The sequence below is a fragment of the Habropoda laboriosa genome, unplaced genomic scaffold (genome assembly GCF_001263275.1).
Source record: "Habropoda laboriosa isolate 0110345459 unplaced genomic scaffold, ASM126327v1 scaffold14, whole genome shotgun sequence".
In the NCBI taxonomy this organism is placed as follows: Eukaryota; Metazoa; Arthropoda; class Insecta; order Hymenoptera; family Apidae; genus Habropoda; species Habropoda laboriosa.
In genome coordinates, this window is record NW_017100137.1 from 1,480,240 (window position 1) to 1,501,336 (window position 21,097).

The window sequence follows — 21,097 nt, forward strand, 5'->3', positions numbered from 1 at the left end:
TATTGCATAAAGAAATTTAATAGAATTTTATATGCATTTTTATTGCTGAAGTGGAGCAATATCGTTTCCATATTTCTTTCATCTTTTACTATATGTCCAATAGTGTTTATCTTTTCAATAACTAAAATTAAAACAAAACTCTCTGAAAATGATGCATACAAACACATGCATTATGTTAATCAAGCACAAATTTACTCTGCATGCCATGTTTTAAGAAACAATATTTTTCTACTTTCTTCAAACAAATTGTTATTTATTATAAAAAAAAGTTAATTTTTTAAAACAAGTAATTGCAATTACCTGTTATGTCTGCCCATTCAGGAGATGTAAATGAGTATTTTCCTTCCATAATATTTCTAAGCATAACCATCTGCTTTCTATGCCAAAAAGGTGGACAACCAACTAACAAAGTAAACATAATTACACCACAAGCCCATCTAAAAGAAAATAAATACTAATATTTATTTTCCCATCCATTAAGATAGTTGTTAATTATTAAAATATAACATAATTATATTTATGTATTACGTATATAAAATTTTATCAACTTACACATCAACTTCATAACCGTAACCATCTGCATTTTCAAACATATTACATTTAAGCACCTCTGGTGCTAAATATCCAGGAGTACCACAAAGATCTATAAAGAAATGTTAATTATAATTGTTATCAATTACACAATATTATTATGTAATCATTTTTTATAAAGTAATTACATACCATATAACTTATCTCCTATTTTCAATAGTCTAGCAAATCCAAAATCAGTTATTTTCACATTTAAATTATCATCAAGTAGTATATTTTCTGGTTTTAAATCTCTATGCACTATTCCCTGATTATGTATATGCTGAACTCCTTCAAAAACTTGTCTCATGATATAACGTGTCTTTTTTTCAGAGAGAGTAACAACAGATGTGAGGTAGTCAAATAGTTCACCATTTTTACAAATTTCAAAAATTAAAAATATGAATGTACTAGATTCAAAGACATCATGTAGTTCAACTGCAAAAAGAAAGATTATTGTTTTTCTCAGACAATTAAAGTTTCATTTTACTTTAAAAATTAGGAACTTACTAATGTAAGAATGGCCAGCTACTCTACGGAGAATTTGTACTTCCTGTAATGTAGCATCTTTCATAGTATGTCCATCCTCATTAGTTTCATTACTAATATCTATGATTTTAGCTGCATATTCTATACCTGTTTCTTTTTCTATACATCTTCTTACAGTAGAAGATATTCCTCTGTAATTAATAATAATTTTTAAATCAATATTAAAAACATTCATTTATCGCTTGTTATAAGAACATTAATGTTTTACTGAATTAATTTTAATTGAAATTCTTTGCAGATAATGATAGTTTCAAAGATAAAATTTACAAATGTGACGAAATACACATGCATGTATTATTACAATGTTATTTCGTGTTTATTTGTGTAAAGTGAAATTTTTGTAATCGAGTTATCGTTGTATAAATATCTTTCAAATAACAATCGTAATATATAAATGTATTTTTGTATAATTTCAATACATTTATAACATTAAGATAATATTTCACATTATATTTTAACTGATGTAAAGAAGTAAGGAATACATTTTTTAAAACAACGCAAAAAGGATTAACGTTTGACAGAAAGAAACCTCTCATTTTTGTATAGCGTTTTGTCGGTAATCTGTTTTGTACGTCATGTTATCTTTTCAAAGTTTTTCAAGCTTCGTTATACTATTGATATCAGGAAAACTATTGTAGGTTTTTGTAGATGTATTTTACTTGGTCGAATTATATAATTGTACAGGTTAGTTTGTCGTTAGTCCGAGGTAACGAATTCCACGATTTATTTATTGTGATTGCAATGCACCAGGATCTAATAATACAAACACGAACATATCTATCATATACGCGTATTCGCTGAACAATTAAAAATAGTACGTTATATATTTTTTCCATTGTAATATCACGTGACGAACCTTCCAAGGATTTCTTTGGGTTCATATTTCGCATAAAATCCCTTGGCCGCGTCCTTGTCCGGTAAGAGGTCGTCTCCTTCGTCTTTAGCCATCTTACGCGCAATATTTCTCTCATATGAATCACATTAATAGTCACCGTGTAGATAGCACATGTTCCTTTAATTTGAAAGGAACAGGTTCGAACGGATAGTTCTTCCACCTGATGCGATTGTCATATTACGTGTATGGTTACAAAGCGTAGCGCTGGATACCTGCTACATCCTAACAAACGTTAACAAAGAGATCACTGATCACCGTACACCGATAATGGCTACGATAGATCCACAGCCAGACGGAGAAAACACGTGAACACATAAGCACTGTGAGAGGAACAATGGCGATAGCCAATATAAAGTAACGAACGAAGAGGGCTCTGACGGTACAACGAGGAAAACACCGACTTGTCGAGCGTGAAAGGGAAAACAGTAAGTTGCAATCTATTATCGGACTAAAATTGCTGTCCCAAGGTGTGCATATATTATACACCGTTCATCTATACTCTACGGCTAACACATACGTCATGTTATTTTGGCAGTTGACTATTTTAAATTGTGCTGCTCTTGCATTGATAATAGTACGAATATTTTTTTTAAATATACCTTCAAGTTTGAAATCACGTTAATTAATTTTTGACGCGAATCTGTCCGTACGTCAGAACTGAATGTTCGTACGAAGATTAATAAATATGAATAACAGACGGAAGGTAAATAAAAAGCTACATTTTTAGCGAGTTCATATGTATATGGTATTCAGATAGAAAATTAACAGTTACAAGGGTGAAAAGGAACGGTCCCACTTCAAATAACATTCTTTAATTCCACAACGCCAGTTACCCTCTCGTATATGTATCTAAAAGAGCAGGAATATTTGACGTGTATTAATGGTATGTACATATATGTATACATGAAGTGAATATAAATAGAAGCCACCGCCACCTCGCAGTCTTGCTCTCAACATTAAGCGTTATTGTTTTGTTCGATTGACGCATACATTTCTTCAACACAATTTCAACGTAACGTTAATGCTCCTTGGCGAAACAAACAATCGCGAGGCAAAAATACGAGGATCCGATACGTTTTCAGATAAGCGGAAATGAAGTCTGTATTTACGGACCACGCAGTTGCGCGAGCAAGGCCTCATTTTTACGACATTCAATAGTGAGTTGTCTGACCGCAGCGACGTATTTGCGTTGTTGTTCTATCAGAGTGACCAGTTCCAGACTGAGTGCATCCCTCCTGTTTTTCTCGTCGGCACATCGTCTCTCCACCTACATGAAACATGATCGTCTTATCAAAACATACCAGTGCCTTGTGTATTTTATTGATGTTTTTATGACAGATTTTATAGTCACTTTGGTTGATTTTTAGATTGGTCAATTTATCAACTATTATAAAATTAAATAACTTTCTTTTTTAGTCTTAAGTGAAATTAAACATCATTATATACCCATAATAGTTAGAAAGTTATATAAATTATAAAATAAATTACAAAAATAAATTACAAAAATTTGTCGTATTCAAGAAAATGTTTTTTTTTACCTTTGCTTTATTACGCTTAACGCCCGAAACGATCGCCTCGAATTGCTTAAGAAATTGTTCTTTGCCGCTTGTCGATGCCATTGCTCTGGCGAAAACAGTTGTAAAAAAGGAAGGAATCAAACATTTGTTATCACTGCATAACGAGCGTAAACATAAAGTTTACCAACTACTCACTCATTATAATTATCTTGGATCGAATTCAGTAATGATAATTCCTTGCTTAAATAAAGTTTCGTATCGTCGAGGGTATTGTACAACGTGTAATATTGTTTTGTTTCTTTGTGCTTTCCCGAAACTGCAATTCAGAACGATAAAACAACGCTTGACTCGCGTGATGAGTAAGCGAGTGCCGATGTGTAAAAATAGATCGGCGAACCTTGATTATACAGTTCCATAAATCGCCTTTGATATTGCGTAAGTTCCGAACGACCAGGAACATCGTCCAATTGTCTGGTTAAGGACGCGATAGCCCTGTTCTTTTTGGCTAATTGCAATCTAGCCTTTGTGACCGCCTCCTTTTGTTGCTCATACTCCTTCAAACGGTCCTCTTCCTCTTCCGAAGTACTACTTTCAGTTCCTTGCAATTTACCTTTTAGAAGATTTAAATCGGATTTACACTGTTCCCGGAAATTGTGTTCCTGTTCCTTCAAACCGTCATGCACCAAAAGGAGTTGTTCTAGGCGTTTGTAGACGCTAAACAAGTAACAAAAATGGAATTCTTTCAACTTTTTTACAACCTTTACAATTTTCAATTGTAACTTTTTAATTATATAAAGGGATAAGGCATACTAAAAGGATAAGTACCTGTCGTTTTCGTTAATTCCTAGTTCTTGTGCCTTTTTCAATGACCGCTCGATAGCTTGTCGTTTTGTATTAGATTCGTTTAGTTTTTCAGTCAATTCTGAATGCTTAGCGGATAAAGCATCTCTTTCTTTTATTAATTTACGAAGTCGATTTTTAAGCGCAGTCCTCTGTTTCTGTAATGCGGTTAGTGTTGTTGAACAAGCGCCTCCAATTTCCTGCGATGATTAATACATTAATTGCAGTTATGAATTGTAACGAAGCTAGATTATTAATGGATATTTATTTGCCTAAGTTTCAAAGTGAAAAAATTACCTCGGATTCAGAAGTCGACATTGTTGCATATTTCTCGGTTATTTTGGCAATTTCTTGAGCTTGTATGCCAACAATGTTGTCTACTGCTGCTACACTTAAACGAGCCTACATAAATTTGAAATAGTGAATATTTATTTAATATTAATAGCAATAATAACGTAATTATTTACCGAGCTATCTTCAATGGCAGCTAAGTTCCCTGTTAATTGTTCCGTACTTTCCTGTAGGAAAACCATATGATTAAAAATTATTAAATATGACAATTTTCATTTTAAAAAATGAATTAGATTTAAGTGATTTCAATATATCGTTCACCTTTTCCCTTAGTTCTTCTTTACTCTCGTTTTCGTTAACGTCACTCGAAGATGTTTCCGTTAGGGAAGCTGCAATTTTTGTAGAATATAAAGGCGCTTCATATTCCAGAACAGTACCAAAAAATCTACTAACTTCGTCCCTGATAGAACCATCTTTATGTTTAAAAATACGTCGTGGTTCGTATGATTTCTAAAAGGAAGCATAACTTTAATTATTTGGGACATTATAATTACTGAAATAGACAGTTAAGCACAGTAACGAGTTTTACTTTGACCAGCTGAATGTTTTTAGTTAGGTTTTCTTTGACTGTTTGCGTTGTACCAGCATCTTCGGCAAAAGAATGCTTTTTATGAAATTGATTTAAAGCAAACGATCGTACGAAATCTGCCGTTTCCTCTCGAGTTTCCATTGAACGTTTTACCAGCCACTGAAATTTATTATTATTGGTTATTAAAATGATAGTGAATAATAATAAACAAGAATTAGAAAAATGAGGTAGTTACCTGGATGACAGGAAAAATATGAATGCAATCTAAACCTTGAATTTGATGTGGTTCTATTCTATGTGGACAATTCATTTTTAGTAGCATGACCACGATTTTCTCAGTTAAAGATCTGTAGTACATAAATATATGAGACATTGAACATTTGAAATATTTCATACATTTACTTACATTTTTTGGCCTATAGTAAGATTTTCACAGAAAAGTAAATCGATATCTATATCGAAATTACACGATTCTATGCACCAGGTCATTCCACCGATTACCTAAATATTACGGTAACAGATATTAGTCTCGATGTCTTCGTCTAAGTCGATTTGTTTCGTATGTACCTTATCAAAATTTGACAACCCCTTTATCCTCGCTCGAAAATACCCTGCTGCGACAAGTAAATCGATAATATCTTGAAATCTCTTCGTCTGTTCCTCATCTTCGCGTACATCAGCCTGAAAACATTTTTAATATGTTTTTATTTTCATTCAACTTGACGCGAAAATCATATAGGTATTTCTATATTGGAGTATTTAGGACAATGGTGTATGAAAAACAGCAAATAGCTAAGTAAATAAATATATTGTCTGTTGTAAAAAATGATAAAATTTCAAATATCAATAGCAACAAAACAATGTACAACGTGGACATCGTGGAATGTGATAGGTATAGTGGAAAAATTCACGGAAGTTAAGTGGCATATCGCATACTTCATTATTGATATATTATAGTAAGACAACAATATATTGTAAATGAATGAAAATGCCCTATTTTAGTATTTTCATCTGATGATCTTTGACCATTTGTTTATACTTTTATCGAAAGATATGATTGTTTACGTCAACGTACCTCAGTTGTTTCGGAGCTTCGTGTTAATCGTTTTGGTACGTCGTTCAACATGGTTATGTCCGGTTGAGTGTTTATATGAAAACGACTAATATGTATTTAATGTATTTAAAACGGATTATCAACTCGTTTATTTGATAATATTCAAGTTGTATGATGTTCTGTCACAACAGCAGACTCTCGCCGTTATTTCAGCCATTTTACTTCCGTCACGTCCCAAAGGCAAACCTTAAGCCAAGTTTGTAAGTATTGTTCCGGTAGTTTTCGTTCTTCAAACTGTTCTGAATAATAAAAAAATATTTTGTTAAAATTACGATATTGCATTTGTAAATACATCATAAATTCAAGAAGAATACAATTTCGAATAACTAAGGCTATACTTTATAATAATTTTTATTTAATACTTTTGAAAAATGTATAATATTTATTCATTTTATTTTTTTATTTATTTCATTTTATAGATAGTAAAGACATTACAAATTAATATATTGGAATATAAAATATCCGTAACTTCTTACCTCCTATGGATATAGAATTTAACAGAGATAAGGAAAAAGTGAAGATGGATATCTTGCGCAATGTATACGGATATGAATCATTGTTCATTTAATGTTTAATTAAGATTTACGTATATAAATATTGGAACAAGTACGATGAAGCCACATTCTAATAACATGATGCAATAATGAGTAAAGTTATTAATTTGGATGAATTTTATTTTTACTACTTTACGTTCCCTTATATGCATACATACATATACATACGTATATGCACACGAATATTGAACTTTTAAAATGTGTTTCATTCATTTTATCGTTTATAACATACCTATAACTTACAAGAAACCTAATCAAAATTTTTATCTTCTTATATGATACAGCGTGTAAAAGCTATTATTACGAAACACTGTACGCATAGCAAAAATTACTAGTAATGGAAAATTTCCCGTGTTTCTATCTCAATTTTTCCTATTGTATTTTTTTCTTTCCTGCAAGGTATTTTCCAGATGTACGAGTCAAATGCAATTAAGTGTAATCTAAATGTTTTTTATACGCCGTAAAAATGATTAACGTTATCAATTGTGGTGCTTCCTGTTGCACGTTTATTGCTACGTTTTAGATTTAGCAAGCTAACGGGGAAGGAGAGTGCTTTGTATAGTGACAACAGTACCGACCGTGGAAATTTTCACGAATGATAACGTTACTTTCCGTTTTATTTCATTAATTCGAAGAATTCCCGCCATTTCATCTTGGTGTCTTGTGTTCGTCGTAGAATGAAATTAATACGCTTTGACGAAGCATTCTTTCTCGAGAGATTTTCTACTTAATTACATCGTGGAAATTTTACTCCAAGTACAATAGGAAAGCTCTTGAGTTACTACCACTGAAATACTTTTGAAACAGATTTACTGCTTTCTACGGTATAATTCAAATAGACGTTTTCTAGATTTTCTAGGTACTGTAATTTTCCTTTATTTTCCTAAAAATAGTACTTCAACATTGAGGACTGAAAATACTCGAAGCACTGTATCGCGTATCAATTGAATTCTTAAAGTACTGCGTTACGTAAGAATCAAGTTCTGAAAATAGTTCTTAAAACTCTATGACACGTGAAAAATCAAACTTTCAAAGTATATAACTTTACAATAGAATAAAGCATGGCTGACGAACTTGCTTGTTGCCTCTACAGAGCCGTAGGGAAATAATCCCCTCCATAATTATTTAACTTCGGAGTACTTATCTTATTCTTGTAACGAACTGGCGGTTCGTAAAGCCACATGTAGTACCTCTCACTCTCGTATAGAACGCACTGACTGATGGTGGGGAGTGTGCTGCCCCCGGCGGTGAAAAAGTTCATTAGCTCTAGGATAATGGATGAAGGACGCTGGGGTACGAAATAACACTGTAGTCTTTTGCAAATCGATTCTTTGTGTATTAAATATCCATAACATTGTTTGGTACAATGACTGACAAAAATTGACGGCGTGCACGGAACACGCATGCACGTGAAACGACATCCTCTGCGCGGCAACCATTGCCACATACATAGACGCGCGATTCATCGTGGAAATCCGAAGTAAAAAAGCGGCGAAACGGCATTGCATCTTTATTTTTCGTCTCTTAAATACGTCTCATAAATCGCGATTCTCTAAATCAACAGAATCTTTTAATTTCATTGAGATTTTCTGAATCCTAAAAATCATCGTATAATAATCTATCCTGAACTATCCGTGTGTATCTGTGTGGTAGTGTGTCTGGCTTCGCGTACAAAATATTGTACACATGTATACATATATATATATATATTAAAAAAAAAAAAGTATCTTGATAGAAAAGAATAATGGACGAGTACAGAGTATGGTGAAATATGGATGAAGCTCGGCGAAACTCAGCAGTATTTTCTGCGGCTCGAAAGAAGAGGAACAATTTTTTGCTTCTACCTCGTTCTCGGTGAAACGCGTACACTTGAGAACGACATCTTACCAAAATGGCAATAACTACCGTGCATTGGTTATTGTCTTCTCGATGGACTTTGTGTGTCTTTCTACGTCATTTTACGTTCTCGTACAAAATACGCTGTGGCGGTGAAAAAATCGTCGAAATATCGAAGAAACATTAAGTGACCAGATCTGCATCTTGTCGCTTAATATACACAAGGTGTATCATGAAAATTATCACACGCTGGTATCGATTTAAAAAAGTATAAAAAATAAATTCAATACTATTATTTAATTCTGAAACGATACTTTACATTTCAGTTCAAACAGAATTATTTCAACTCTGCTGCAAGAATTCAAGAATTCTTTTAAAGTAAGTAAAAAAAAAAAAAAAGTGACCTTGTGTGAAATGTAACGTAACCAATTGTGCAGGAAATTCTTATCTTTTCACATTTTTAGGAATATCGACGCGTAATAGTTTTAACGACACACCCTCTACAAACACCAACCTTAAATCCTACAATTTCCGTGAGGCGAAAGAACCAAGGCACTAAAAACCTGTATTGCGCGTGCTCAAAGCGTGAACGATAAGGATCGCTCGGATGATGACCGAAAATAGTCGAAACGAAGATCAATCGCGCGCACTTGCGACCTATCGCCACGTAACGCGCATCGCGAAGCGTATTACTCTCCGATAGAAATAGCTCTTGGAGAATGTAAAGCTCGAACGAAGGTCGAAATTAGCATCTTTACTTCATCGAGATCCTACACTGTCGATCATCGCGATCGAACCGATCTCATATTTTAATCCACTGATGATCGATGAATCTTACAATTTAAAGTCCAATCCAAATACACGTGAAATTTATTCACTCTTACGAATCTTATTTAGGCTTTGTACTATTCCTTGAGAATATCGGCTTCTCTTATTTTCGTTAATGTATATTTTCAGTTTACTTATTGTCTCGAAAATAGGTTTGTCCAACTCTAACGATTCGACGACGAACGAAGCTGATTCTTTTCGAACAATTTCATGAAATTTTCATTGCTGAGCGTACATATTGTAAGGCTTTTCTTTTTCTTTTTTTCTTTTTTTTTTTTGACACCTTTCGACAAATTTGTCGTTCATTCTGTACACGTTGTTCAAGTTTCTCGTTGGTGAATATGCGCCTTTCGGCTGATTCGGACTCGATCTTTCCGGTGTCAAGTCAAAGGTCCAATTAGCGGTTCTAATCTCACGCGGCGACACACGACGACGTCGGTGTCTCTCGCTAAACTTCTTACAGACTAGCAAGCTTGCACATCGCGACATTATCACACCTACATGCCATCTCTGCCTCTTACTCTTAATTAGTAACCATTTTTGTACGTTTTCTTTCGTCTCTTTTTTTTTGTGCAATGTGCACTAGGAACAGATCGGTGGTTTCCGGTGGTGTTGCGTCGATCAACTATCTATTTCTGTAAAAAACGCGAACGCCACTTTCGATACAGTATTGTCAATTGTTATTAATAGCTACAATTACCTAGTTTTATCGTAAAATTTAAAAGATGAAGGAATTTTTCACTTAAACGGGTAAAGTTTTCTTTAAATTTCCAATTCGATGGAATAAAATTTTAGCAAAAATTTTTCGTTCTAATTAACAAACTCTCCTCAAATTTTGTTTCCAACTGTTCAAGTTTCATGCATTTTTATGTCTAAATTTCAATTCCAATTGCAAAAGTATTCTCAAATAGAATTATCAACGAGAACATTTCATTTTAAATTACTGCCAATGATAACGTTATCATTACCAGGTATAATGAATTTCCATTTTGTGTACAAAAACGAATCGATCGACGATCGGCCTCGGAAACCTCTTATCTTACAAGATCGCTCTCTTGTCGCGGCGAAATTGAACGAACGAACGCACGTTAAAGCCAAAGAACAAAAAAAAAAAAACGCGAACGGTCCTTGTTCATAGGTAAAAACGACACTTAAGTATAATTTACGTATCTATACCCGTACATAGTGTGTACGTAAGCTACTAAAAACAAAAAAAAAAGATGAGAAAAACCGTCCCGCAGTTGTGTGAAGTCGATGGAAAAGCTTCGTCGTGCGTACGGTCGACGCAACGCGAATAAATAATAAAAGAGAGTGAGATAGAGAGAGAAAAGAGAGAGAAAATAGAAGGGAGGGAGAGAGGGAAAGGGGAAAAGGGCGCCTCTATCCACGTCCTTGATACTTGTCTTAGCAATTCGCACGAATCCCGCGCGTCTTGGATCCACGGACATCCTGAATCCGGGTACTCCGAACCACGTTCAATTTGCTTGGTTAATCGCTCGAACATATCGCGATGCGCGGTAAACGCCATTAACGTCGTACGGAACTTTCGAAAAATTGAAGTGTGAAATTTAAGAATTCGAAACCTGAAACTTGTGTGTATGGAATTTGAGAATCTGAAATTTTGAAAGTTATGGAATTTGAAAGAGGGAAATTCGGAAATTTAAAATTTGCAAATTGGAAATTCCAAAATTCGAAATTTGGAAATTTTATAAGTTTGAAAAATTAAAGAATGAAATTTGGGAAATGTCGAATGGAAAGCAGGAACTTTCAAATCCCGCTTTACGATCTCTTGTAAAGTCGTTCAACGATTAATTACTACATGTGAGCCAGAAGTTCGAAAAACCTGCGCAGCGTGTAACATACGACGTTAATGGTTCTTACCGTACATTTAGCGTAAGGCGTACGGCGCGTCAGCGGCGACGACTCTGACGTAGGTCGGCGAAGATCAATCGTGCTTTCTACAATCTCAAGCTGTATTTTATGCGATACAGGTATTACATCGATTACAGGAGAAAACGAAGTGCTGACGGTGAATTTATCTTCGAAAGGAGTTCGTGTATACTTATGTTACAGTAATTGGTTAACACATTGAGAACCAGCCATTATATAGGAAGAAATTCCGATCGAATCAATTTTTACCAGCATAACTTTATAAAAAAGTTTGCATTCCGAGTAATTGTTTATAAAATAATTGGCCGGTCCGTAATGTGTTAGAACTACCATAGTTGAAAACGAGCAGCTAAAACTAGCCTTTACACTGTATGTATACCGTAATAATTTTACCTACGATATTATTGTCATAACAATTGAACACAAAATTGAAGCATGTACTATCTCAATAAGTATCGATCATTTATGGAAGAAATGGTTATTATTATAGTACGTCAATGTACTTGTACTTCTGGATAATATTCTGGTTGTAAATTTCACTTGTTTAACCCTTTAGCTACGACAGGTGTACTATACACTTTATAGTATGTATACTCTTCTAAATATCTACATATTAACCTTCGGATGGCGGATGCCTTTAGATGTCTCTTGTATCAAACCGACATTCAAAATAGAGTCACGACTCTCTTCTCCTTATATTATCAATATGTTTGCTATTTTAATCATAATATAATGCCTAGTAAAATTTAAAAAATTTAATTTCGCTTGCATACGAAGATTTTAGCATTGGGTCATATTCGACCCGGCATCCTCCTTGCGTGCAACAATCACGTCATCCGTTATTCGAGAGTTGATTTATTTAAGATATCCTCCATCCTAGCCAGTCTTGTTTTAAGAATGCTCCTAATCAGAATAAAAAACCAAATCTTCATATGATCAGCGATCTTTACCATATTATAAACAAGAATACTTTCCAAAATCTGTCATATCTCCGAACGAAGTCGAAAAAGTGACCGAATAAATATTTATAAACGAACAATGTGGATATGCGACTAATAAAATTTCAATTATCATAATACCCTAAAATTATCTATAAAAGTATCTATAACCGTAGCTGAAAAGTTAACGACCTTTCCTCTAAGGTAAAATACTTCTTTAAACAGTTCCTCTAAAACCAGTACTCGAACAAATTCTCATAATCGGCAGTGTACATCATCATCGACGATTATTTTCCTATACACGAACTCCTTTCATTGTCGTAACACGATCGAACTTCGCCGCTGGTTGCGTTCTTACAAGAAGAACAAGATCGAAGAACGTACAAAAAGAAGAATAGAATAAAACAAACGAAAAAAAAAGAAGAAAAAAATTCTCTGGGTCAATCGTGGGGCCTGATTCTACGCGTAATAGAGACGTTTTCGTCGTTCGTTACAGTCGTCGTGCTGCGTCTCATGCATGGAGAGATAGAGATAGAGATATAGAAACAAAAAGGTGATGAAGAGAAGGAGCGAGACGAAGCTGAGAAGTTCGGAGCTCGCGTGGCCGCGTGACCTCGCGCGCTGGCTAGCTGGCCCAGCGGCGGCGGCATCACCCTCCTGGTGGTTATGGTCGTCGTCGTCGTCGTCCCGCTAGACGGGCCCGCTCGACGAGAGCGTGGAAGGTGTCCAACAACACGCCGGCATCTGTGGTACGCGCTGAGCGATTATTCCGTCGCACCGCAGCTCCTTCGAACCCGGTGCTTCATTTGTCCTCCTCGAGGATCTCGTAGATACTCGCGTATGTGCCGGTTAGGAAACCGAGCACACCGAACGCTATAATAGCTAAATTCTTCCAGAGCCTCCAGTAACACGTTCCCAAACCGTTCTCCTGTTCCCACACTGTGACCAACTCGATCACGGAAGGGAACATAAGTCCCAACGTGGATAGGCATACAGCGCCTACCAGAGAGATGAACGGGCCCAAATTTGGAATGGCTATAGCCACGCCCACCGTGAAGATCACCATTATGATACGGATCGTGTACTCGGCGAGAAGTTTCCTCGAGCCGAAATACTGCTTCAAATTCTTCCAGATGATCTCCATCGGGACGTAGAATTGAAGGCCGTACGTGAGGAATATAGCGACGGCGATCATCACTTTAGCCGCTTGAGCCAAGACGTCGCTTTGCACGGGGTTCAAGGTGATGGAAGCTTTCGTATCCTCGCCGTATCGCCAGTAGCCGAAGAAACCTGTAGTGCTGTAGAGAAGTACCACGAAGAACATACCGGTGTTAAGAACGCCCGGGCAACCGATGAAGTGCGTGGGCGTTTTCATGTTGTTCTCGAGAGGCATCACCTGAGGAAGGTAAAAGTGACGTGTGGTTAGACGGTGACTGAGCATCGCGTTTTGTGCGAAGTTTTCGTTTTTATTGATGGAAATGGTTGGGCTGAATAACCCCTTGATTTATAGCAACAAGTCAGACACGCGGTACAGATTCTGGTCGAGAGCGACAGGAACAGTTGTATTAGCAAGAAAAAGTGAATTTTAATTCTAACCTTCGTATCAATTTACAAGACTGCGGATTATCAAATGTGATTAATCTGTAACACATTAGCTTTTCTTACTTGATACGGTACTAAAACAATGAAAGCTGGCGCTTAGATGTACAGTCGGTAAAAAAATCATACGTCAAGGGGTTAAAGGGGTCTTTCACTTTTGGACGGCCCAAAGTAGCTGTTTTTTGGGAAATTTTTGCAGAAGAACTAGTAGAGCTATTGAAATGAAACTTGGACCGATTATTATTCGTATCTTGCACGAAAGAAAGGGTTTTCAGTGTGCAAGATTTCTTGGCTTTGGCACATCTAAAAGACAAATGCCGCGTGGGAACGATTGCGTAATAAAGAACAACAAGATGGCGGCACGTCAAAGTCACGCTTCGAGTTTTTGCCCAAAAATCGTTGTTTCTAGAGCTCTTGAAAAATAATAATTTTTGGAATTTTACGATTACAAAGGTTGATACTCTATCTACGAAAAAGGAAAAAACCAAAAATTGCAAAATTCGTCATTTTTTAAGCGAAAGGCCCCTCAACTGTTGAGAAGATCAAATCTTTAGTACTTGAAAACGATCTTTTGAAATATTGGCACTTAAAACTTGGCAAAAGCCTTGACAAATTTTGGATCTCGAAAATCTAAAAACCCTCTTTAAGATTTCAGAATGTGTAAACGTGCGTGAAAACCGAATGGAAACTTCAGAACTAGAGAATCCTTCGAAAGTTCAATATTTGAAAATTTGGTAGCTTCGATATTTTATAATTTGCAAGTTTAAAAATTGGAAAATTTGGCAAACTGTTTCATACTTCAAAGCACGAAATCTCTTCGAAAGTTTGATGTTTAAATTTTATAATTCATACTTGCTTTAGCTGATGCATTTAAAAAGTGTATCCTGAGATAGTTTTATCGATTATACCGTGTGGATTTGTTACGTAACACGATGGAATTGTACAGCCACGATAACGATGGCTACATTGTTGATTTTCTCGCCCTATTAACTGAAACAATTCACATCGTTTGAAAGAAACTCACATAGCCAGATTTAAACGTAAGCTTCAACGTTACACTTTTTTCTTGCTGCCACAAGTAATCCCATTACGTGTGACGATAAATCCAACAAAAGGATTTCCACGTCTTGTTTCTTGTTACGTGTGCTTATGCAATAGCTTGCGTCTGTTACGTTCAGTTTTTACAGTACAGCTACCAGGTTAAGACGATAAGAGGTATTTGAAATATTGCCATTATTGTCATACTTTCTAAGCAACTTCAACATTCTTCGCAACGCGGCAAAATTTTTTCTGTTAAACTGTAATCTATGAAAAATAATGGCTGCACTTACGTGCAATTAAGAAAAGAAAAATTAGCGATAGCTGATTTATTACTTCGCAATTTGAAAAAGAAAAATGAAACAACTTAAAGTATTTCAAGCTTGCAAATTGGCAATTTCTTTTCTAAATTAAAAATTAAATTAGGTGAAAAATTGAACTTTATGGAGAACTCTAAATTCGTTAAACGTAAATTCTGTTATGAGAGTAAAATCCTGTACTATAACGCGTAGGACCAATCGAATAGCAAAGAAAGCAAAACTGCAAGATTTCTTTAAAAAAAAAAATACACTAATAATAACTCAACTTATTGCTTTGCAATTTAAAACAGAAAAATTAGAACACTCTTGAAGTATTTCAAAAATTTTGCAAATTGACAACTGTTATTTTTCTAAATTTAAAAAGGAAATTAGGCGAAAAATTGAATTTGATCAGGAACTCTAAATTCGTGTTTCTGGTTAAACAGAATTTCTGTTACGAGAGTAATCTTGAGAGTAAGTAAGTTACGAGAGTAAGCACCAAACAAAGGAAAACCGCAATACGTTCCAAAGAAAACCATCGAATTTGCAACTGATCTTAAGAAAAAAGAAATTGCGATGTTTCAAGGCTGTTAAAGAAACGCGCAATACCAAAGAGTAAATTTCACCGCGCGTTCGTTCATCGGAATTTTCGATCCGACGTCTAGCCGGCAGTCTCTCGTAACCGCTTATCGCATGATCGAAATACTAAACGCGATTCGACTGCTACGATCGCGCATCGAACGGAATATCAACGATATACTCGACTTCTATAAAATGGATGAACCAACTACACTATCGCTCAAAAGTTTAATCGCATTCGTTCAAATGCAGCGAACTACACGCGAAAAAAGAAGAAAAATGAATTAAACGAGAACGATAGGCTTTCACTCCTTTGAATTCGAAACAAAAAGTATACGTATCAAATGTAAATATTAATTGTTTTTACCTCCGTTGTATTAAAAAATTACTTAGTTAAATTCTGATAAGCGTTTCAATTACATTATTACAACGATTTAGTTTAAAGTTACTTATAGAGTAATTATTTATCGCTCAACGGCTATAAAAATTTTTGTCGTTTAGCGGTGTTAGGCCTAATTATTAGAGAAATTTACTCTAAATGTAAAAAGACGAGTGTCGATCGAGTGCTTTGGCGCTAAAATTCAAAAAGTGGAGTTCACACACCTTGGCCTGCGAACGGCTCATTCCTAACTTTGCATTTGATAAACGGAACTGTAATTTCATCGAATTGAATTACATCGCGATTAAACTCACGAGCGTTTATATAGTGCATAATATTGAGCGTCGAACGTGTACAGTTCGTGGGGTAAAAAATAGAAAGCGAGATGTAAATTTGACGAAACATAAAAAGATAATTGTACGACCTTGGAATATCATTATTTTTTCGAGTAAAAGTTCCTGAAGGCACGTGTATTATAATTCGAGATTACTTGGAATTACGATGTATCATCGAGTAGATAAATTATTACACTTGAATACAATGGAGTAATTCTAGGAAACGACCTCGGTCTTTTTTATTTAAAATATGCAAAAGAAGAGCAATTTTTCCGTACGTAGGTTTCGAGATAAGATTGTTGAAATCCACGCGTACAGTGGTGGCTGTGAATATTTCAAAGTTCGATAGTAGGGAAGTAGACCTTCGATAATAATTGCCTATTTATGTTATAATACGCGAAAGATAAGCGACACTGTTGAAATGAAAAATTGTTGCTTCTCATAAATACTAATTTGTGCAAGCATTATTTCTTAACATTGGAAATACAATTTTGGAAATTATTTTAAAAATTATTAATATTAGGAATAGTAATTCGTAGCTTCTGTTCAATTTACTAAATAAACTGTTGGTTCAAAAAATTTCGTATAATAGAATCAACAAAAACACAGTTCGAAAATGAAATATTTCATAGAATACTGAAAAATGTTTTAAATTATGAATTGCCATAGTATTGAAATGTGAACGAAAAATTCGCAATATTCCAGCACGAAATAGATTTCTTCAATTATCTCTCCTAGCATCTTCAATTGCCATAAATCATGTCACTGAAATTATTAAACGTGGAAGTAAAAATTTTCCACGTTCTTCCGACATTTCCCTCAAATTTTACCACGTTCCAAAGAGCTCGAAACGCGTTCTTCCGTCGAATTCACAACTCGCTTCATATTTCAACCACTGCACCGATTGTATTCAATCGAGATTGTACTTACTACGCCGATGCCTTCGAGGGCAAAGATCGCAGTGCCGAAGAACAAAGGTAACTTAGACCAGCTGGAGAAGTTTGGCAAATCGCTAATACTGGGCAGATCGCTGAAAATGTAGTAGAACGTGATACCCATTCCAGTGGCGATTAACACGTTCGCGACCATAGAGAACGGCGCCAGGTATTTCAGGTTCCTCACGAGGGAGAAGATTATCAACAGTGGCAGTAGCGCCGCCATGAAATACCGGACATCACGGTCAGTCTCCGTGTAATAATCGACCACCCCTTTGATGTTGGTCGAGATGAACACGATGTACACGCAGCAGCAACCAATCAGATCGATCACTAGGAACGAATTGATCGTCGCTCTAAAAGAAACGAAAAAACAAAAAAAAAATACAAATGAAAATTGGTTACTTCGTTCGTTCGCTTCGGTATAAATATTTTCTTTAACACGCTGACTGGCACGCTAGATTTAAAAGTTTTGCTCAGGGAAAGTCTTGCACGAGAAAATTTTCAAAATAATGTCTAGTTCATTTTATCTTAATTATTCTAAACATTTGAGGCCCTCCGGTCACTGAATTTTCATTATTCTAAGTATAATATTATTTTTTTTTTTTTCAATTCGAAATAACGTCTAGTTAGCTATGACGTTCGAAATGTTTAGTCGACGATACTCGTTTTATTTGAGGCGACCAACGTGGCAGTCCACGTGTTAATATTAATACTAAGTGTGACGGTTGATCGTGAAAGGAGGAAATAAATAAATAGAGTAAGACTGGTCGGCAAGTCTATCTAGGAGACAGAATCAGTTAGAAGTTGTGTACAGGGTGGTCCACGCAACCCCGTTACCAGTACAGTTACAGAAAAATGTCAAAGGAGGAAGGTGGATGGTTCAAAGAGCGCCACATCCGCAGGACCATGTTTTGTTTTTATTTAATTGCATTATATTTTTAAACGAAAATCTCTCGTCGTCCTACGTAAAAAAGAGAAATGATTAGTTCATCGAGATACTTTTAAGTCCAGGTGACTTAAATCGCGTGGGCTAAGTGGTGGCTAAGATATCGGGGTACGTGGAGGTAGTCAGAGATCACCTTAACTCGGTAATGAAAATAATTGAGAAACGTTGTACGAAATGTGTACAGTGTAATGGAGAGGTAACTAATATTTTGAAAAAAGAATTTCCTTTATTCTTCGTCCCTTAACTCTTTGAAGCACACAATTTTAAGACAAAAACAGACTCTAGCTGCACAGGAGTTTCATTTAAAAAAAATGTAACAAAGCAGGTATGAATTACGACATAAAGCAACTAAAACTTACAAAAAAAAAATGTTGAGATAATTAATTATTAGGCGGGACATAAATAATCTCATCGTGAAACTTGTGAAAACAGGTTTTGTTTCCTTAATGTTTCAAGGTGGGATGAAAAACATCCCACTGTGCGTATGTAAGTACTGTGCCCCAAAGAGTTAAGGGGTATTGCAAGTTTAAAAAAAAAAAAAAGAGAAAACCAGAAAGAAACTCACTTTGCCAGGCGAGCATACTTCTGCACAGGCTCAGGACCGACCAAGAAGGCAGCTTCCGCGACATCAGCGAAGCCCAAACTTGGCGTCTGTGTCCGCCTGCACAGATTATGCGCGCATTTCACCAGTATATGCACACAATAGGTGCAAACAGCTCCAATGAAGAACGTGGCGAACAGACCAAAGAGCAGGCCGGCGTTACGAAAGGCCATTGGCATCGCTAGAATACCAGTTCCCAGGCTTCCTTTCAACAGATGTATCAGCGTGTCCAGGTCAGACGTTGGATGGGCCAACTTCCTGTGCTCGAACGGATTGTAAAGGGCCGCTTCCTCGTCGTTCGGTCGTTCCACGAGCGGTAACGTCGAGCCGTTCGTGACGGTAATTGGTACCTCATTTTTCTCGCACTTGTATCTGCAAAACCGACGTCGTTAGTATATGGTCCCCATTAAACGTCCGTTCGTTATAGAAAAAAGGGTATTTTTTGTTTTTAATTAGATCATAGTAGTTCTGAGACCGCGAGTAGAAGTGTTTTCTGAAGTATGGAGAACACTATATTGACTATACACGTTAAGACACGACCGTATTTTTTTTTTTTTTTTTTGTGACGTACTGATTGTACACACCGAATTGATGTTTCTCTTGTGTCGATTGCGGAAAAAAAAGACGTTTTATGAGGGAAGAGTAGAGAGTGACGTGTGTGAGAGCATTTTTCTTTTTATTTTTTCTTCTCTTCGTTTCTTGTACCCGCGCAACGCATGCACGCCACGCACAAGGATCACGGATTCGATGGGGGAACAGAGAGGATCGAAGTGCCGTGTAGTCGGCTCTGGAATCGGTCCGTAGAGCGGCTGGACGCGGTAAAGCTTGCGGAATGACATATTCAGACTTTTGGTTTCGCTGTTTGCTGGTTTCGTTTTGCTAATTAATATTGTTACAAAAATTCGTAAGCGAGTCCTAAGTGAATGTCGATTTTAGCGCGCAGAGAACAATTATCTTGCAATTTTTATTAATCCTGCTTGCACGCCAGATTTTAAATGTGACACTTTTCTTTATTCGTATCAAAAGTAAAATAATTTTGATTGTAATATTTGATAGAAATAAGGCGGACACTTGGAGTGATAAGGATTAAATCTTTATTGCTTTTGAAATAAGCAATTTTGACGAAATTTAATACCGCTCCAATTGCTTCGTCGCTTTCGAAGTAAAGTGTGATTGTCAGTACAGGCGAAACTTTGTCTTTTTATTATTATTATCCCGTTTAAAAATAATATGAAAATCTTATCTGAAAATTTTTTAAAATTTAGCTAATCACAAAGAGTTTCTCTCTTCAATATTTATTATAAGGCAGGCATAAATATGATTACACCTGCTAGGTCTCGTAAAATAAACGCTAAACGTAATACTGTTTGACATCAGCCATTTAACATCCGCTGATTTCTGGATGCGTAAACTACACGGAAGTGAGAGAGTTCGTAGTCTGACGTGTTGAAATTTCATAATGCAAACACTGAATCATACACTCGAGTTAGGTAACTTATTTCGTGTGAAAATATGTTCAGACTTCAAGCCAAAAGTGTATTTATAACTTGTCACAACGGTCACGTTTGATCACGTTTCTCGCCTCCATAAAACACACGTCAAGTGAAATTTCGTCAAAATCCTCCGCACCAATTTTTCATCGAATTTTTCAAGAACACCAAGACGTATGAATTGAATTATTTAAAAAAAAAAATCGTTCTACTTTTTGTACAATGATTAACAGAAATAAAGAAGAAAGTGTCTGCTGGACAATTGAAAGAAAAAGAAAAATACATCCGTGAAAACCAGCAATTAAATAGTCTGACTATGTCACTGAACGCGTGCTTATAAATAAAACGTTGCACTAAAAGAGCTTGATGATAACACGATAAAGACATGATTCCGTGGGCGAGATCTACGCGTTTTAATCAGGCAAAAGCTGAACACTCGTAACAGGCATTAATTCTAAAGTAGAGGAAATGGAGCTAGCAGT

The 21,097-nt window shown here is 35.7% G+C and overlaps 3 protein-coding genes across 9 annotated transcripts in view; all 3 read right to left on the reverse strand.

Annotated features, from left to right (window-relative positions):
- The window catches only part of LOC108579558 (phosphorylase b kinase gamma catalytic chain, skeletal muscle/heart isoform), a 4,893-nt gene extending 2,545 nt beyond the window's left edge, over nucleotides 1-2,348 (reverse strand). For both annotated transcript variants that reach the window (XM_017943135.1, XM_017943126.1), the window contains exons 1-5: nucleotides 1,976-2,348; nucleotides 1,081-1,250; nucleotides 724-1,008; nucleotides 553-643; nucleotides 301-437 (exon numbers count right to left, since the gene is read on the reverse strand). In XM_017943135.1, coding sequence (XP_017798624.1) covers nucleotides 301-437; nucleotides 553-643; nucleotides 724-1,008; nucleotides 1,081-1,250; nucleotides 1,976-2,067 — 775 coding nt within the window. In that variant the 5' untranslated portion in view covers nucleotides 2,068-2,348. The remainder of the gene's footprint in view (nucleotides 1-300; nucleotides 438-552; nucleotides 644-723; nucleotides 1,009-1,080; nucleotides 1,251-1,975) is intronic.
- Nucleotides 2,349-2,767: 419 nt separating this feature from the next.
- On the reverse strand, nucleotides 2,768-6,586 carry LOC108579251 (coiled-coil domain-containing protein 93). The gene is made up of 14 exons (XM_017942741.1): nucleotides 6,327-6,586; nucleotides 5,819-5,932; nucleotides 5,658-5,752; nucleotides 5,487-5,598; nucleotides 5,252-5,410; nucleotides 4,984-5,172; nucleotides 4,839-4,889; nucleotides 4,669-4,773; nucleotides 4,357-4,571; nucleotides 3,929-4,245; nucleotides 3,727-3,847; nucleotides 3,553-3,637; nucleotides 3,128-3,281; nucleotides 2,768-2,863 (listed from the first exon to the last, which is right to left on the reverse strand). Exons 1-14 carry the CDS (start codon nucleotides 6,375-6,377, stop codon nucleotides 2,844-2,846), a joined length of 1,788 nt encoding a protein of 595 aa, XP_017798230.1. The 5' UTR covers nucleotides 6,378-6,586; the 3' UTR covers nucleotides 2,768-2,843.
- A 6,108-nt stretch (nucleotides 6,587-12,694) lies between these two features.
- Nucleotides 12,695-21,097, reverse strand: part of LOC108579506 (proton-coupled amino acid transporter-like protein pathetic) — a 68,591-nt gene continuing 60,188 nt past the window's right edge. For 2 of the 6 annotated variants that reach the window (XM_017943052.1, XM_017943095.1), the window contains exons 3-5: nucleotides 19,090-19,497; nucleotides 17,571-17,931; nucleotides 12,696-13,807 (exon numbers count right to left, since the gene is read on the reverse strand). In XM_017943052.1, coding sequence (XP_017798541.1) covers nucleotides 13,214-13,807; nucleotides 17,571-17,931; nucleotides 19,090-19,497 — 1,363 coding nt within the window. In that variant the 3' untranslated portion in view covers nucleotides 12,696-13,213. Of the gene's footprint in view, nucleotides 13,808-17,570; nucleotides 17,932-19,089; nucleotides 19,498-21,097 lie in introns of all 6 variants that reach the window. The other 4 variants (XM_017943086.1, XM_017943078.1, XM_017943069.1 and 1 more) reach the window with 3 other exon arrangements.

Bases quoted from the DNA above. Each gene is read 5' to 3' on its own strand.
- LOC108579251 (XM_017942741.1), bottom strand. From the start codon at position 6,377: ATGTTGAACGACGTACCAAAACGATTAACACGAAGCTCCGAAACAACT. The intron at 5,411-5,486 runs GTAACTACCTCA...AATAAATTTCAG, and splicing joins ATATTTTTCCTGTCATCCAG to TGGCTGGTAAAACGTTCAAT. The intron at 3,848-3,928 runs GTTCGCCGATCT...TCTGAATTGCAG, and splicing joins TATGGAACTGTATAATCAAG to TTTCGGGAAAGCACAAAGAA.